Source organism: Leucoraja erinacea, chromosome 25 (genome assembly GCF_028641065.1).
Source record: "Leucoraja erinacea ecotype New England chromosome 25, Leri_hhj_1, whole genome shotgun sequence".
NCBI lineage: Eukaryota > Metazoa > Chordata > Chondrichthyes > Rajiformes > Rajidae > Leucoraja > Leucoraja erinaceus.
Window position 1 is genome coordinate 31514473 of NC_073401.1, and position 19342 is coordinate 31533814.

Consider the following 19342-nt stretch of genomic DNA (forward strand, 5'->3'; position numbering starts at 1 on the left):
CTTGGATAGGCATGTGAACATGCAGGGTATGGAGATATGGGTTATGTGCAGGTAGACATTGGGCTAATGTGCCTGTTTTTGTGCTGTCCTGTTCGATGTGTTATGTAAACTCAATTTGCCTCTGAAATGTAAATGTGGGGAAAACTGAAAACATAGGAAGATTTTAATGAACGATATGAACACATGACTGTTCTTCTTCCTATAATAGAATCATGGTTTGGCCAGGATATACCACTTCAATCCTGCAGTATGAGAGCAATGTCATGCTCTGTGCAGATGTTAGTCACAAAATCCTGCGTAGTGATACTGTACACGATGTCATGCATGAGTTATATGCTCAGTTTGGTGAACAACGGTTTCAGGAGGCATGCTCCAAGGAACTGGTTGGAGTAATAGTTCTAACCAGGTATGTTACAAATTATGTAGTGTTAATTGTTTAACTGAACTTAGTTTTTTTTTTAGTTCATAAAAAAAGCCCTTTGTAACTACCCGGTGAAACAAAGTGATTACCTGTTTTGTTGGTGCTCCTTATCCGAGCACTGAAATAGAATTAACATTTAGGAAAGGTATACAGATAAGAGGGGTTTCAATGGATAGGGGTCAGACACTGGCAATGGTACTGGCTTAGAAGGGTTAGGGTTATGGACGGGTTGGACTTTTTGTGCTGTATAGACTCTGACTATATAATATTCTCATTCATTTCGGTGACATCTAGGTACAATAACAAGACTTATCGAATTGATGACATTGATTGGTTTCAGAATCCCCAAAGCACCTTTAATAAGGGAGGAACTCAAGTCAGCTACATTGATTACTATAAAAAGGTGCTTCTGTATATTTTTATGGATCCTTTAGTTTATGAAACTAATTTAAGTCCTTTTTAAGGAAATATTACCCAAGAAAACAATCTCTTTGTATTTTACAGCAATACAGTATGGATATTGATGATGTGAATCAACCAGTGCTCGTTAGCCAGCCCAGAAGGCAAGGACCTGCTGGTACTAGTCTAGGACCTATTTGCCTCATTCCTGAGCTATGCTATCTTACAGGTATTTAGAATCTTAACGGGTGACTTCATTGGAGCTGCATGTAATAATCATGCATTATGCAACTTTAAAAACTTCTAAATTGGTCATTACTTGATGTAAATTTAACTTTGCAAATGTTGCTGATCATGGTGAAATATTTAGAACTTTGCTGTGATCGGCCGTCGCCTGCTGCTGCAGTGATGGAAGCAGCTTCAAGAGGTGTTCATTCATTGAAACCCGAATCTGGGCTTGGGTTCAGGCATGAATTGGTGCAATGCAGTAGTAGCTACTCTGATAACTTGCAATGGACTTTTCTTCTGCAGCATGCGACATATGTGCAATAGTACGTCCAATGTATACCTGTCTTGGCATTTGTATTCATGCTCTATACTGTACCTGAGTGATGGATCCTAATAACTACCTGAATAGTGCTGAAGATCTCTACCCCAAATTTAACCCATCAGCTAAAGTGTTCAGTGCTGTTGTCATAACTGCTTCTACTTGATTATCTCTAAACATTACTTGTGTCTTACCTGCAAAGGTGGGGTACATGTAACCAGATTGTCAGCTATTGTCCTGGCAAATTGATGGAAAGATTTACCTATAGATTTATTTGGAATCTTACCAATTTTATTCAGGTTTTGTTAGAACCAGTTGCCCGTAGACTTTGTTATAGATAAAAAATGGCTAACGACCAGGAGATCCTGCAGGCCTTGGTGTACCAAGTGCAAGTGTTCAGTGAAACAGTCGACTAGTCAACGCTTGGTCTCAGCCATGTAAATGAGGTCACATCAGGAACGCTAAATGTAGATGAGGTTAGAGAAGGTGACGTGTCCTCTATCTCATTGGAAGGACTACTGGGGTCCTTGGATGGATGTGAGGGAGGAGGTATAGCGACAGGTGTTATGTCAGGCACTACACCTCTTCCCACCGTGCACCTTGCAAAAACGCCATCTCCTCTCTCAATTTCTCTGTTTCTGCGGCATCTGCTCCCAATATGAGGCTTTCTATCCTAGGACATCCAGTAAACATAGTTACCCCAGTGCTATCAAAGCTGGGTCCTTCACCCACATATCCTCTGTGTCCCATAGTTCTGCTCTCGTCCTCCACGGATGGAACAAGGCAATTGTTTCCCTGGTCCTCATCAATATCTTATTTTTCTGGGGATTAGAACACAAAGAACTGCAGATGCTGGTTTACAAAAAAGGACACAAAGTGTTGGAGTAACTCAGCAGCACTTGGGTGATGTTCGCACATAAAATTCTGGAGTAACACCAAAAGGGTCCTGGCGCAAAATGTCGCCTATCCATGTTTTCCACAGATGCTGCCTGACCCACTGAGTTACTCCAGCACTCTGTGAAACGTCACCTATCCATGTTCTCCACAGATGCTGCCTGACCCACTGAGTTACTCCAGCACTCTGTGAAACGTCACCTATCCATGTTCTCCACAGATGCTGCCTGACCCACTGAGTTACTCCAGCACTCTGTGAAACGTCACCTATTCATGTTCACCACAGATGCTGCCTGACCCACTGAGTTACTCCAGCACTCTGTGAAACGTCACCTATCCATGTTTTCCATAGATGCTGCCTGACCCGCTGAGTTACTCTGAGAAACTTTGCACTTTAAAACATTTTTGACCAATTTAATTTTGTTTATTGTCACGTGAAAATGAAAAATGTTTGTTTCGTGCTAATCGTTAAGATGCATCTCAGCTTTTCAAAAAAGAGTTTCTTAACTCTTGATTTTACCGCGGTTTTCGTGTTTGAACTAAAGTGCAGAAGTTTTGTTTTTCATCTTGTTGACCAAGTTGGAGACTTTGTTTAATTTTGTAGGCATGACGGATAAAATGCGTTCGGATTTCAACGTGATGAGAGACCTATCTGCACATACAAGATTAACACCAGAACAGAGGGAGCAGCAGTTGTGGCGCTTTGTGGACTACATCCAAAGGTATGTTCTAGAATGAAAGTTGGGAATCTCCTTGGCTTTCAGAAGTATGGACTCCTATCACTTATGATCTTCTCATTAAAGATTTAAACGGCTTGAGAGGAATCTTTCACGTTGTGGGTGTTGGGTATATGAAACGAGCTGTCAGAGGAAGCTGGAGGCGGCACGCACACCCCCATCCACATTAAGACGGAGGTGGAACGTCTCAGCTTTCAGGTTCAAAAATCTCCGATGACCTCTTTGGGACCCACAATCCTCTACTTTGATCAAGAAGGTCATCAGCGTGTTTCTTCCTGAAAGACTGCAGAAGGTTTTGTCTCCTCATCCTGTTGAACTTCAAGCTGCACCATCGGAGCATCCTTGCATCACATTTTGGTAGGCAACTGCTCGGTCTACCGGAAGGCATTGCAGAGGGTGGTGAAAATTGCCCAACGCATCACCGGTTCCTCGCTTCCCTCCATTGAGTCTGTCCAAAGCAAGCGCTGTCTGCGGAGGGCGCTCAGCATCGCCAAGGACTGCTCTCACCCCACCCATGGACTGTTTACCCTCCTACCATCCGGGCGGCGCTACAGGTCTCTCCGTTGCCGAACCAGCAGGTCGGGAACAGCTTCTTTCCGGCCGCTGTCACTCTACTAAACAACGTACCTTGGTGACTGCCAATCACCCCCCCCCCCACGGACACTTATTATTTATTTTTTTAATTCAAAATCGTTTGCTATGTCGCTCTTCAAAGGAGATGCTAAATGCATTTCGTTGTCTCTGTACTGTACACTGACAATGACAATTAAAATTGAATCTGAATCTGAAGCTGGAGGAAGGTACAATTTTAAGACGTCTGGATAAAAAAGGTTTAGTGGATAAATGGACCTAGTTTAGACGGACATTTTGACCGACATGGAAGAGTTGGGAGGAGGAAGAGACTGTTTCTATGCTGAATTATTCTAACTAACTAGGATTTCCATTTTCTTCTGTGATTTCGGTCAGTGCAAGAGTTAGAATGGTAATGGGGCTTGCAGTGCTTGCATTGTAAGAGGAACATAATGTGAGGAATTCTTCGATTAGGTTTCTTTGCAAACTGGTTTTGATTTAATTCTTTAATTTCGAAGTAAATATAGAAATTAAGGCTGTAAAGAGGAAACTACAAAAAGGGTTTAAATGTCTTTTTGTATTTTAAAAACAGTGATGAAAATGTACAGAAAGAACTGTCAGATTGGGGCATCCAGTTCGATTCCAAATTGCACTCTCTCTCTGGCAGAGTTGTACCTACAGAGAAGATCCAACAAGGTGGAAAAATGGTAATGTTGTCATGTGCAATGGGCATTTGGTGGCATACTGGTTATGAATGGCTGTAAGAGTGGGGAGGGGGAGGGGGAGGGAGACAAGTGGAAGAGTGGGTAAGAGGGAGGGGTAGGGGGAGTGGTGGAAGGGGGTGGGGTAGAGAGGGAAGGGGGTGGGGAGAGAGAGGGATGGGGATGGGAGAGGGAGGAGAGGAAGAGGGGTAGGGAGATTGAGAGGGGGAGGAGAGAGGTGCGGGGGAAGAAAGGAGAGGGGGAGAGAGGTGTGGGGGAGGGGGGAGATAGGGTACCACCTCCAGTTTAAATTCCATTTGGAATATTTTGGAGGATCAAGACCAAGAACCAAGAATATTTAAATCAAATGCGAACATAAAGAACACCTGTGGGTGATTGGTCTATGAATACCATAACAAGGCTTATGAACGTCAGTGGCAATGAAACACTTCCAGCCACTGTCCAGCAATACACCAATTTAGCCTGGGGAAAAGTGTGTGGTATGAATTGTGATCAGATGGTAGAATAAAAGTGGGGATATATTGTTAACATGTGGTCTTTATGATGGGATGGCTGCTAGCAAGAGTGTGGCAGGTTCCTAGAGTGAGGTTGTACTTGTAGTAGCACAAGTTGGGAACTAGCAGAAGCTATACTCAAGCTAATTCTGCAATTCAGCCACATTGTGGCTCATCGATGGGTGGGTGAGCACCATTATCTGCTTTGGTTCCATATCTGTTTTGTTTTTTTATAAACAGAGCCTTTCAGCTCCGAAAATCAGTGCACTTCAAAATTACATCCAGACACATTTTATAGGATTGAGTTTCTGACACCAACATCCAATGTGGATATGTTTGAGTTGTATTTTATGTGCAATACATCAATCTCATTGCCTTTCAGTTTGATTATAATCCCCAAGCAGCAGAGTGGTCCAGAGAAACCAGAGGTTCCTACCTGATCAACCCTGTTCCGCTGGAAAATTGGGTGTTGGTTTTTACCCGAAGAAATACTGATGTGGCTCGCAGTCTTTTTCAAACTTTGGGAAAAGTAGTGAAGGCAATGGGCATCAGGATGGAGAAGCCATTAATGTAAGTATTCAGACATTCTAGATGTAGATTTTAAATAACTAGAGGTAGACACAAAATGCTGGAGTAGCTCAGCAGGACAGGCAGCATCTTTGCATTTTCTGAAGTAATGCACCCAACATACCACAAATACTGTTACCAATTTTACTGGTGGATTAAGTAGGGAAAAGTAACTAGGATAGACATGTCTTGAAAGCAATGTCAAATTGATATCTATTTTACATTCCTGGTATTCTATTTCTTTGATCATTAAACTATTTCTCAGCTGATGAAACAGTCTATATCCACGTGCATCATGCCCTCTAGAATTGAATTGAATACATTTTATTAGCCAAGTATGTATACATACAATGAATTTGCCTTGGTGCTTTGCTCGCAAGTAACAGCACGATGTACAATAGAAAATTAAAAATAAAACATAATTTAAACATGTGAGGAATGCAATAAAATACCAGAGCAAAAGGAGGCTATGGACTTTTGGCTGTTGAGTCAAGCTACTGCTTGTGTGGAAAAAGCTGTTTTTATGTCTGGAAAATCCAGTCTTTACTTGGTAACAGGTCACACAATTAGTGCAAGGCAAATAATACTGCCACATACCTTTGACATACAGACAATGTTCATCCCATCACTTGAAGGCTGTACATGCTGATGAGGTGGTGTGGAAGAAATTAATTTAGAGGGAAATTAATGGAAAATGTAAAGCGGAGACTAGATTTGCGTGGAGATTTTATTGCATGATATCATGGAGAGATGGCTACAGTAAAACTGCTCACCAGCTCTCTGACTTCACAGCATAAATAGCCGACAGTTATAATGTGCAGTAAACAACTTTTGTTTTTTGTTCGATACAACAATACGAAAATATACTATCTACTTCATGGGTACCAATTATTTCATTAGTCATAACATACTTTTCGCTTATGTTAATCTTATTCAAGTTATATCTTACTCTGGTTAATACAAGTCAAACACAATACAAGGGCACCTGGACATTATTCTATCTCACCTTTCAGGTGGCCCACGCCATCATCCCTTCTCTGAGCCAATCATAAGCCTCCCATTGACAGTATTATTTCTAAGCCACAAGCTGTAGGGGGAACAGGTAATCTACTGTAACTCCTCACAGAAAGTTCAACAAGCTTCTTTATCTCCCCATCTAATTCATGTTCACATTTACCATCCACCCTTCAACACATTCCCAGACAAGAGGTAATACGTCTAATCTTACTTTGCTGATTCCCATGAACTTTTTCTGCACCCGGCCAAGCGAGTGCTGCCAAATGTCACATCCAAAACACCCTTTTGTTACCTTGTTCAATTCCAATCAAAATTAAATAAGGAAGGATATACATTTTTCTTCCATATGGTTTCAGTTTGGATACTTTTTTGGGTGGAAAGTTTTGGGGGGGGAGGGGCCAGCAGTTCTGTCTAAAATCAAGGCAAAAATCTGCTTTCCAAATCTGAAATAAAAGCATAATGCTAGAAAAACTAGGCAGGAAGATTGGTAGAAACTAGGAACTACAGAAAGCTGGTTCATACCAAAAAAAGACAAGGTGCTCGATTAACTTAGACGGTAAGGCAGCATATCTGCAGAAAAAGAATGGGTGACGTTTCGGGCCGGGACCCTTCTTCAGATTGATAGGCTCTGTGGAGCCTATGTTGCAAGGCTATGACTTTCTGATGAAGGGCATTGACATTAGCTCTTTTTTCCACTCCACCTCCATTTCTAACATTTCCTGTTTTTAGTCACTTGTCTTATGATTACAGTGGTATGCTTGTCTTGATGGTAACTAATTTCTGCAGCTATTAGCTGTTTAGATGAGATTGTTTTTACACCAAATAATTATCTAGTCATTGTATTGCCAACATAAAGAATGTTTTCTCTTGCAGTGCTAAAATATCCATTTTATATTGCAGGGTTGAGGTGGAAGATCGCAGCGAGGCATTTTTGAGGGCACTTCAATCCAACGTTACTCAGTCTACAAGAATTGTAAGAGATCACATCAACATTTTCATAACTTAATTTCAATGAGTGCAAAGGCAGAGCTGGAGATGCAGGCCCCTCCAGCGTAGGGTCATTGTATATCATGAGTGAAATATTGCCCATGTAGAATGAATCATTCTCCATCGGCTGCTTAATCATGTACCTATTACCAATCTTCCAGCCTGCTCTGAGTCTATGGAGCATGTCAATGTGCCAATCCTGGCTAGGCCACTGAAGCTGGTTTGCATGTTTTTTGGTGAGAAAAATTGAGGCATTTAGTGGCAGGATGACAATAGTATGGACATTGAGAGAGGGATGAAATGTAGGTATATCTTCGTCCGTGTTTGTAATCACACAGCGGGCAGATTATTGGTGTCCATGTCAGTATGAATGCACCCTGTCCGCCCTAGCACCTGGTCTCTAGTCCTCTTTGCTCCTGTCATTTGGTCGTTACGTGTGTGGCAGCCAGCTTGTGTTAAAATAATTCACTCACAGGTGACTTCCATGTGTCAGAGCTACAGTTCACTCCGTCCTGAGGACTACTGGAGAAGGTGATGATGACTGCCAGAAACGTCACTGAGAAGATTTTGCATGTTTCGAGGTTACATGGCGCTATCTATATCCATTTCTTTAAGGGAAGATGGTATTACGGATAGTATTAAAAATAAAGATGTTAGGAAGAATCTATGGGGAAAATTGATTGTTGAATAAGCGTCAGTGGTAGCAGGGAGTATGAAACTTTGTTTTGAACTTTCTGTCCCTCGACAGGTGGTTTGTGTTCTTCCATCTAACCGCAAAGACAAATACGATACAATCAAGAAATACTTGTGTGTTGAATGCCCAACTCCAAGTCAATGTGTTGTTGCCCGGACCTTGAGCAAGCCTCAGGCACTGATGGCTATCGCCACAAAAATTGCTTTACAGATTAATTGTAAAATGGGCGGTGAACTGTGGAGTGTTGAGATACCGGTACGTATTTGCACAAAAAATGATTTTAAAAAAAATTTCAAGGTGAAATCTATATCTATATACTTACAAATCTCTCATCTTTGTGTGGTTATATGTGTCTGTATGTGTGTGTGCGCTACACGATAGTGCTGAGATTTTTACAGAACCTTACTCGCGTTTTACCGGTCGTTGCGATAATCGGGTTCCCTTCAGATTTGATGCTATATTTCACAAGTTATTGATGTTTAAAGTTTTTTAAAAAGCCCAGTTTGAAAGGAATAACCACCTTTGACAGGGAGACTCTTCCAGCAGCTTCTAGTGATGATGTCACAATGCCATCTCACAGTCGTCCAATCACAATGGATCTCATTTACACAAGCTGCTGTGAAGATTCCGAAAATGACATCACAATGTGATCTCTGCTGCCAATACACAAGCTGTGAGAGTTGACGGAGTGGGGAATTGGAGAAGAAATGTTTAACATTGTCTTTAGTTGGGGAGTGCGAAAGGAGAGAGGTGAGGGAGGGAGTGACTGAGGGTAGGGGAAAGGAGGTGACAGGGACATTGGGATCAGCAGCTTCAAGGGGAGTAAGGAGAGAGTGAGATTTTCACCTCGCCCTCCCACATGGGAAGGTTTGACAGAGAGACCTTCCCTCCCGTGTGACTCCGCATGCCACCCCACCCCCTCTGAGTTGGGGGATGGGGCCCAACGGGTCACACTTGGTCTAGTGTTAATATTATATCTATATAATATTAAAACTCTGTGGCTGCTGGCTGGCTGTGTTTCTGCCTGACGTGGTTGCCAGCCTGTGGGTGCCAGCCTTTGATTCGTTGCTACGCCAACACCAGACCCAGAGATTTCACTTTTCATTCCCAAGTATCCACTCCTGATTAAATTTTGTCATGTTTATGTACACATTTTTAATAAAATCCTTCTCCCCTCCCCCCCCACCACTCACTCATTTTGTTGCCTCCTGCTGGCCAGCGACCATAACGGCTGCTGGCGCCCGCAGCTCGCCTCAAAGACGCCATTTAAAGACAGCGTCACTGCTGAGTCCTGAACGGCTTGAGTTGGAGGACCACTTCTCCCGTGGGGGCTACGGGTAGGGAACGGCTGCGTTGGGGAGCAGACCCAACGGGTCTGCACTTGGTCTAGTATATTACTAAAACTTGTTTGTGAGTCTGCCTGTCTGATTCAGGAATTACCTTAACTACGCCAAAACGGTACACGATTGCGCTACAATTTTTGCACCAGCTTATTCACAATTGTATTATGGTGTGTTTTTTTTAATCAAGTTTCGTTCAGATTCCTGTTATATTTTACAAGTTATTCACATTTTTATCTTCACAAAATCCCACTTTGAGAAATATTTCTTCCATCTGCACTGGCAGTTACAGCTATGACGTCACAATGGGATTGTAGCCCTGCCCGCTACAATGTTGCAATCCCAGGACACTGAGTCCTGCCAGCCCTAGCAAGTGCAATAGCATTTTTTTTAACGTTTAAAATTAGGTTGGGTGAATAAGGGGAAATGAGCAGCCCCTGCACAGTTGGGGGCTATGGGTGAGTGGTAGAATATTGCGTTGGGGGAACGGGTGAGTGAGGGGTCCCACTTGGTCTAGTGATCCCTTGAAAGTTTCAGCTTTTCATAAAGATCAAAGCAGCATACACCCTTAAATATTAGACCTTTCTGGTATTGTGGTACGGGAGAATGAGGCATTGTTTAAGCCATCTGCAGCGTGGATTCAAATGACCACAAAGCCAAGAAAACAGTGGAAGTGTCAATTAGTCAGTAATGTTTCAAGGCACGATGCTTGCAATAGTTATGGAGGCATTTTAATTCCACATTGGACAAGTGCAAGCTCACTGACTGAGTGCGTGGGAATTCAGATACTAACATTGTGAATTGTGAAATTATTGTCAATGGATAAAAAAGGTTTAGAGGGATATGGGCCAAACGCAGGCAAATGAACAAGCTTAGATGGGGCATCTTGGTTGACATTGACGAGTTGGACCAAAGGGCCTGTTTCTGTGTTTTATGACTTTAACAATGGAATTTGTTGGAGACCAGAAATAAAAACAATGCCTTGCATTTATTTTTTTTAAAGAAATGTCCCTAATGCTCCACTGTCCTTCCTCAAGAGCCTTGTGGCTCTGTCTAGTCAAGACTCGACATGCCACAATGCTTCAAATCTTGTCCACTTGTGTTATTCTTCTAAACAGGAGCTGGGAGACTTATTCATCAGAGCTATTCCTCGGATTATTAATTACCATCAATCTCCCTCGTCCAATATTTGACTGGATATACTTGTGTAAAGAACATTAGTGGAAATATCAGTCATTGACATCCCAAATGCTCAGCACTTCATTAAAAAGTTGAAATACAGACAGCACCAACATGTGTTGTTGTTTAATCAAAACTAGGCATGATAAGTTGTGAAACACTGCAGAAACAAACCTGTACTGCACATTGGTAGTTATTGACATCTTCAGGTAGTGTTGTCCTTTGTTTTTTTTTTCCACCTCAATTTCTTTTAATTGAAAATAGCTTCAAAATTGTAATATTTCTGAATTGTCCCAGCCATACTGATGGTCCTGGATTGCAGATTGGTTCTGAGATGTAGTGATTCTCACTTTAGAATTTGGATAAATGTTGCAGTATAGATTATTTATACTTAATTGTATCTAAAACCATGGGTGATTTTTACATGGTGAATATTTTACAGCTCAAACAGCTGATGGTGATTGGAATTGACTGTTACCATGATAATGCTGCTGGAAGAAAATCAATTGCAGGATTTGTTGCCAGTCTTAATCAGACAATAACCAGGTGAGCTCTAATTGAACTTGTCATTGGAAAACTATTACTATTTGGGAATGTTGTCCAAAACATTCTTCCACCTCAACTGAAATATCACAGTTCTGCCCTGAGTTGTTAGGTTGAAATAAAATTCAATGGTCACAGTTTCAGAAGCTTGTCAATTAACTGTTTCCTTTTTGAAGAAGCCACTCTAGCAATATGAACTATTCATCTACAACCCTGCATAGGATTTAAATTTAGTTTAGTTTAGAGATACAGTGCAGAAAAAGGCCCTTCAGCCCACCGAGTCCACACCGACCAGCAATCCCATACATACATACATCGGCGGTCACTCGAAACGAGTATGACTGTCCTCTTTTGGGTGGATGCCTGTGCGTGACTTTGTTTAACGTGGGGAGACTGGCGCACAGCCACCCCACGGTCCTTGACAGATCTGGGTCAGGATCCAGTGGCGTGGAGTCCAAGACTTTTCTGCTGCAGACTTCATCCGCCTTCCCAGCCTTTGTGACGCTTCACTAAAGTCAGCCATCATCCTCCCCTGTTCCACCAATGAGGTCTTGGTTGGAATGCTCTTTGTCGGGGACCTCCACCTCGACCTTACCGCCATGGGTGGCCCTACTAGGAGCATAGCTCCAGATGGCATCGCTCTCAGGACCACACAAGCTTCTCCACCACGACAAGGTGACAATCCACGGAGAAGAAATCCCTGCACCTTAACACTACGCTTGCTTGGCATTTTGGGATAAACCAACCCATTTTAAAAAAAATTTTTTAAAGCTTTCACAGCTCTGATGTAGGATCTTCAATTTCAAATGTCAACTGTTTCTGCACAGATGCTAACCAGCTAAAGGTTTGCAGCATTTAATTTTATTTCAGACTTTTAGTACCGACAGGTTTTTAAATTTTTTTCACCTAACCCGTAACTGTTGAGCTTTAGAATGGATTGTGAACAGACGGAGTAGTGCTTTGGGGTTACAGAAATGTAGCAGATCTCTTCTCTGTTCCATCAGGAACATTTTCCTAGAAAAAAAAGGATCTCATCAGAATCTGAAGAAGGGTCCTGACAACCATCCATGTTCTCCAGAGATGCTACCTGACTCGCTGAGTTACTGCAGCACTTTGTGTCTCTGAACTAACACTTGTAGTTCCTTGTTTCTACATATCATTTTGAGATTCTGAATGCATATCTTTCAGGCTTTCCAAAACTTATTTTTGACATTAGTGCAAATATGTTGGCAAACTTTGGGTGATGGATTGTAGTACATGATGGTCAGGGTAAAGTACTGATCTACCAGTTTTTGTGATTGAAGAATTTCTGCTTAACCGAGTTTTGTGACTAGGTGGTTTTCCCGCTGTATCTTTCAAGATCGTGGACAAGAACTTGTAGATGGATTGAAAGTTTGCTTGCAAGGTAGGGTGTACATACTACTTACATCAACTTTTGACCAGACTTGGAGATGCACTTGGCCTATTAATAATCTGGAAAATATACAATAAATGATTATGACAACAGCTTGAAGCTGTTGACTCTCTCCCCCATCCTCCTGATGTAGACGGGTTGATGAATCCTCTGCTTTCCCTTCCTGAAGTTGCTAGTCGGCTCCTCGGTGTTGTGAACATTTAGGGCAAGCCCCCCATTGACTTTTAATACCAAGGGTTGCCACTTTTGCTGCACGTAACCACCGTTCACTTCTATTGCTACACACGGAATGATGTCAGATACAGGGTTCAGTCCTTTTAGCTTGCAATAACAGAAATAAACTTTTAGCTGTTGGAAAGGCCTTATTTTTGAAGACCTGCTGGGAGATAAATACCATAGTTATTGCTGCACTCTCGACCCCCTTTACCCCATTGACATCATTGTTCTTAGAATGCAGTTTTCATAAATGCTAGTTTTCTTATGAATGCAACTATTGTGTAGAGTCAAAGACTGATAGATTTGTTAGATGCTGGGGCAACCAAAGGATATGTGGGAAATGCAGAACATGATGCAAGTAAAATATCAAACACAATCTTATTGAATGACAGAAGAGATGAGGGTTTCTATGTAGTGAAAAATGCAATTTTAAACATCATCTTCCAGGGTAATTCTGAGGTTTTGGAGGGCGGGTGGTGCTGCTGATATCATCACAAATTGATATAATTGGCATTGAAGTCGGGCAGTCTTGAAACGGTCAAAAATCAGTACCTCATAGCTGTGGGTTTTGGAGACAGATTCAACATCCAAGCTTTTGAATTGCCAGGACATTGAAGCCAGTGGAGCTAATGTTGGCAAATATCCAGGTAGCTATGTGCTGTATGGCTGTAACTCTCAGAAAACGACAGACACTTCAATGTCCTGCAGATTTTATTTGGATTCAAATTTTTGAGTTTAACTCAAAAGCATTAGAACAGTTCCCTTTTGGTAAGTTCAGTGGTGTTGCTTAAGTGAGTGTATTTGTTTCCTAGCTGCGTTAAAGGCGTGGCACGCATGCAACAAGTGTCTGCCTGGTCGCATCATTGTGTACCGTGATGGAGTTGGTGATGGACAGCTCAACACAGTGGTAAATTACGAGATTCCACAATTGCTGGATTGTTTGAAATACCTGCCCGACTACAAGTAAGTTATGCAAACATTCTCAAACATTCATTCATTGAGTTTTTTGTAATGATTTAATGTGTATATTTTCCCTCTTTAGTCCAAAGCTATCAGTGATTGTTGTGAAGAAGCGTGTCAATGCCAGATTTTTTTCACAAGCGGGAGGAAGATTACAGAACCCGCCACCCGGAACTGTCATTGATACAGATGTCACAAGACCAGAATGGTAATGTATCAGAGAATTGTGCAAAATGTTAGGATTTTAGCTGCTAAAATATTGGAAGTAAATATCAAACGTTGGCATGTTCTTTCCCCATGATTCAGGTACGACTTCTATATAGTTAGCCAGTCGGTGAAGGTTGGTACTGTCACACCGACACACTATAACGTGGTGTTTGACAACAGTAACCTGAAACCAGATTATATGCAGCGGCTAACCTACAAGTTGTGCCACATGTATTACAATTGGCCGGTAAGTGAAATCCTCACTACAAATACTGAATCCACCCGCCTTGGTGTTTTAAAATAGTCCTCCTTAAAGAGTGCCAGCAAATTATTGAGTGTAGACTTATTTTTAACTTAACTTTGTGCATGTCTCAGTTCTCTCTGTCATTTGCATCTTCAATATACTTTTTCCTGGCCATTCATCTCTGCCCATGTGTACTGTCACCACTCAATATTCAGTGTGCATTGGAAGAGGACAAGGTTGCTTGAAAGATGAAATGGGGATAGACTGAGATGTATCAGTATTTAAAGCAGAATTTAGTGTGTAATGAAATTGGCCTTAATGCAAGGACGGGGTGTAAAAGTAGGTCTAGTAAATCCTTCTACAACTAGTAGTTAGTGAGACTACATGAAATACAATGCATGGGGAGATGCCCATTCATTAAAGCTAAAGGTTCATTATGTTGATTCTTTGAACACATTAATGATTCTGTGAGGGGAGGTTGGGACTAAACCCTTCCAATTGGTGTGGGAGATGAACCGGTTGAAACATTCCAGTTCTGTGGGGCTTGACAAGGTGAAGGCATTTCCCTGTCGGTGGTGGAAGAAATCTAGAACAAGGGGGAATAGTTTCAGAGCAAATGGTTGGCTGTTTACGTTGGAAAGTTGAAGCAAACCCATATTTTAAAAAACATAAACAAGAACATTTCAGAGGATTTAAATTGAAATTGGATAAAATGCAAACTGAGTTGCCAGTACAAATAAACGGATTGAATGCAATTGACCATGTTTTAAGCAACCTGTGCTGCAGATTGGAGCAGGCTCTCAATTGCAGATGGAGTGCAAAGGCCACTTTTAAAAATTATTCAAAAGGATTTCATTTCACCTAAAGTTTAAAAGAAACAATTACATTTTGTATTAGAAGTTCAATATTTTCAAATCCTAATGATTGTGAACAAACCTATTGTTTTCTAGGGTGTGATCCGTGTGCCCGCCCCTTGCCAGTATGCCCACAAGCTGGCATTCTTGGTGGGGCAGAGTATTCATCGAGAGCCCAGTCTGGCGTTAGCTGACCGACTTTATTACCTATGAATATCACAAGCAATCAAGTTTCCAGTCGTGAACTCTGTCAAAGAAAAGGGATTTTTAAAAGAGTGTGCAATTTATCAAGAATATATTTTGTAGATCAGGGCAATGTTCAATGTTTGCATTCCATCTGTCTGCATATTAATTAATTTGATGCCTTCTGCAACCACAGAAGTTCAGTGCTTGTGGCTAATCTTCCTCTGCTCTCAAATTGAATCCTAGTTGATTGTTGCCCGAGTGGCCTTGTGTGGCAGAGGATAGGGGGACTTGTTCTTCACGTTCACATCCTTGCAATAATCACTGAGTCAACAGCCACTGTGCTGCGATGCCACTTGCTCTTTGATAAGACAGGGACATGCTGCCCTCCCACTGTGGCTGAGAATTTCTTCAGGAGTCCTGACCGTGTAATCCAAAAACATATGAATTACATTTTTCATTCTGCCATTCAGGAATTGATCCCTTGAACAGCGACTAGAAATTTGTTGCTTGCATAGGCCTTTAATTACAAACATTCATTGCTTTCTTGTCTCCATGCTGAGGCCCTACACCCTAATGAAAACTTGGTTGTCTCATTTTGATTTTGACATTGGCTTCCATGCATCTATTCTATCTCTGAATCTTAAATGCTTTGAGATGGACTCTCTTATACTTCTAAACGTCAGTGCATATAAACTGATTGTTCTTTAACTTCATGGTCACAGGGTGACCCCCTCATTCTTGGTATCTTTCCAGTGAAGAAACAAGGAAGTGAAGATACTTCATACTTAAAATGAAGAAAGTGTTTGAGTAATTTAGTGGATTGGTCAGCATCTCTGGAAGACATGGATCGGTGATGTTTCGGATCTGAGGAATGGCTTCGACCCAAAAGTCACCTATCCGTGTTCTCCAGAGATCCTGTCTAACCTGCTGAGTTACTCCAGCACTTTGTGTCCTTTTATGTTTTACTACCCGTGTGTATAACAGGGTTGGTAAAAATTTAAACAGAGAACATTTATTGTATTGGAATTGAAATCGGGTTAGGTAGCAGAGAAGATATGAGACCAGCATGTGTACAATGCCCTCGCATGCTGAGATCCTTCTTCAGACCTGAACAGTCACCTATCCATGTTCTCCAGAGATGCTGCCTGACCCGCTGAGTTACTCCAGCACTTTGTGTCCACTTATCTATCTACTGAATCTGTGCTGCACCACCTTGAGCCAAATATATCTTAGGTTTGGTTTGGAGACAAACTGCACACTTCTTGCAGGAAGATTTTTTTGGTGTTCTCTACTCTACCCCCTACAGTTACGGATGCCTCGTATGCAAAACAAAATTGCAGATGTTGGAAGTTGGACAGGCTTTGTTCTCAAGTTTAAACGTTCCAAGGTTCCAGGCTGAGACTCGTTTTCAATCATTTTTTGGAAAAAGGTTGAACAAATGGCGTAGTCCCATTAGATATCGCGCTTATCCTATAAACTTCCCTCTTGGGACTAGGGGCTATAGCAGTTATAGTTCCTTACATTTACTTATTGCTTTTGCTGCTAAAAGATACCATGTGAGTTTTCATGGTAGAAACAAGGAATTGCAGATGCAAAAAAAAAAGAACACAGTGCTGGAGTAACTCAGCGGGTCAGGTAGCATCACTGGAGAACATGGATGGGTGATGTTTTGAGTGGGGACACTTCTTTAGACTGTCTCTTCCCCCTCCACTGTACACCACTTGGCTCGCACCTATTTCTCCCCGCCCGCACCCCTTCCACCTACTATTGCTTCACAATTCACAACTGCAATCCTTTTTATCTCAACTTCTGTCGTTTCATCTCTGAACTTTGTCCAAACATTTGGCTATCAAAAATTCCCCCTGCCTGGGTTCATCTATTGCCTGCCAAGCTTTGTCCTGCCCCTCCTTTCTTCCAGATTTCACCTCTTCTCCCCACCGCACGGTCAATCAATCCGTCTAAAGAAGGGTCTCAAGCCGGAATTGTTTATCCATGTTCTCCAGAGATGCTGCCTGACCCCCTGAGTTACTCCAGCACTCCGTGTCTTTGTGATTTTCCTACATGGAGAGAAAAGTTGTCTGCCTTCCCGCATGAATCCAGTGAGGGTTGTGGACTTGTACAGGGATTCCTCTTGCTCCACTCTGTAAAATGATGCGTTTACACTCTGTGAACCCCCTCGTCAAATACTATGGTAGGCGTGGACGCTGATTGTCAAGCTTGAGTTGTGTCAACTACTGAGATGAGCTTATTTTACTCCATTACTTTGTTCTATTAATATATCTTGTTCAAGAAGTGCTTTATTTCATTATAAATCTTAGTTTTTTCTGTGTAAAACATTTATTCAAATCACTTTGGAAGGTTGTGGTACTTTTAACTACTGGATGTTGTTTTGGTTTAATTAGTTATTAAAATAGGCTTTTTGAAAATGTCCCCGATGAAATGTCAATGTTGGCATCTTGTGCGTGTAGGGGCTATCAATTGTCGCAGTCGTTTTGGGGAAGGTTTATTTGGTTCTGCTAAGGTGGTTACGTGGTAGGAACAGTCTGGGGTGCTCTAAATATTTGTACCTGATGGTGTTTTTCATAACGATTTTACTAAAGCATAATTGTTAAATGCAGATATTGCCCATATCAAAATTAAGAGCCTCAAATCTTCACAAGTAGTTATTAGTTTGTTAGGATGCTTTAGGAGTATAATGGTGTATTGGCCAACACCAGCAGTTGTGAAGTGACCAGGTTACAAGATACTACACGGTTGGTGATAATAAACTAACTTGTGTCGCTCAGAGTTTAAAATAGACTCATTTCCTTACACCCAAATGTCCATCCACTAAATACTTTTAGGCATTTGTCTGTTACTGTTACCTGCCATGCAGCACCAGTCCATTGGGACTTTGCACACCTGCCAATTTACAGCATGCTTTGTGTAAAACTAAACTCTGTGCAAATGTAGGAGTGGCTAGTTTTTTTTTTAAGGTGCAAGTGGAGCCATATCATATAAAGAATCCTTTGGTTGTGTATGTTTTATTTAACCTGGTGAAGTGATGCACAGAAGAGCTGGTGTATCAATTGGCCTCTTGGAGAAACCAGCCAGAAATCCCTTCAGCATGTGGTTTGGGGGTAGCTGTTGTGTGAATCTGCTCCGAGGATGGGCTCTGATCATTGTTGATGCCTCTGACTGCCTTTCTGCTTAGGTCATGCTTTCTACTGGCATGAATAATGCCACGTGTCTGTCTAATGGTGATTGATTAAAATAAAGATTCCGTTATTAAGCACGTAAACTTGTTTTGTACCTTATTTGTCTTTGCGTGCCCATTGTGTCAATTCAGCTTATTGAAAATAATTGTATTCACTTTTGAAGTGATCTAAATGTATGAGTGGTGATTACCCAATGTTACATTAGCAGATATCAAGAAATGTGAGTTGGCTCCGTTTCTTTAACAAGTTCTCTGGGTGATTTTTATTCCATATCTCAAATGTTTACATAGTGATTTGTGAATTAACAGCCATACTCTGGGGTTACCTGTATGCCAGTGCATAAATAAGGCATGAAAGCCATGACACAGAGTCATGTGGATTCTTCAATCAGAAACTAATCTGATATTTGTCCGGTTGCTGCCTAGACAGTCAGTCTTTCACTCAAGTCATTTAATCCAAGGCTCCATCTGTATTCAACCTGGTGAGTGTATGGAATGAGCTGCCAGAGGAGGTAGTTGAGGCAGATACTATGAATGACAATGAAGACATTTTGACAGGTACATGGATAGGAAAGATTCAGGAGGGTATGGGCCAAACGCAAGGAAAATGGGACAGGTTAGATGGTCATCGTGAGCAGCATGGACAAGTTGTGTTGTATGGCCTGTTGTCAAAGTGCTATGCCAGCTCGCCCAGTCTAAGATTATGGCCAATTCACTTTAAACCTCGAGGCCCTTTTCCTGTACATGTCTCTTGAATCTCTTTAAATCTGAAGTATCTATCAGACTTTGCTGAGTTTCCAGCCCATTGGAGATTCGTAACACACCAAATTTCACCTGACCTAAATGGCCAAATTATTTTCAGACCAACCATGGTCTTACACTCTAGCTAAGGGATGTACTGTCTTTGTTGTTATCTTGTTAAATCCAGTAAGAATATGATGCAGTTTAATAGCA

General features: G+C 41.6%; 1 protein-coding gene across 1 annotated transcript in view; it reads left to right on the top strand.

Annotated features, from left to right (window-relative positions):
- Positions 1 to 19091, top strand: part of piwil1 (piwi-like RNA-mediated gene silencing 1) — a 35173-nt gene extending 16082 nt beyond the window's left edge. Inside the window, exons 7-20 of the mRNA XM_055655499.1 lie at positions 209 to 406; positions 716 to 824; positions 926 to 1049; positions 2866 to 2983; positions 4161 to 4275; positions 5167 to 5354; positions 7269 to 7341; positions 8104 to 8304; positions 11011 to 11114; positions 12446 to 12516; positions 13554 to 13704; positions 13784 to 13909; positions 14008 to 14155; positions 15103 to 19091. Of these exons, the coding sequence (XP_055511474.1) occupies positions 209 to 406; positions 716 to 824; positions 926 to 1049; positions 2866 to 2983; positions 4161 to 4275; positions 5167 to 5354; positions 7269 to 7341; positions 8104 to 8304; positions 11011 to 11114; positions 12446 to 12516; positions 13554 to 13704; positions 13784 to 13909; positions 14008 to 14155; positions 15103 to 15219 (1843 nt within the window). The 3' untranslated portion in view covers positions 15220 to 19091. The remainder of the gene's footprint in view (positions 1 to 208; positions 407 to 715; positions 825 to 925; positions 1050 to 2865; positions 2984 to 4160; positions 4276 to 5166; positions 5355 to 7268; positions 7342 to 8103; positions 8305 to 11010; positions 11115 to 12445; positions 12517 to 13553; positions 13705 to 13783; positions 13910 to 14007; positions 14156 to 15102) is intronic.
- Positions 19092 to 19342: the final 251 nt, after the last annotated feature.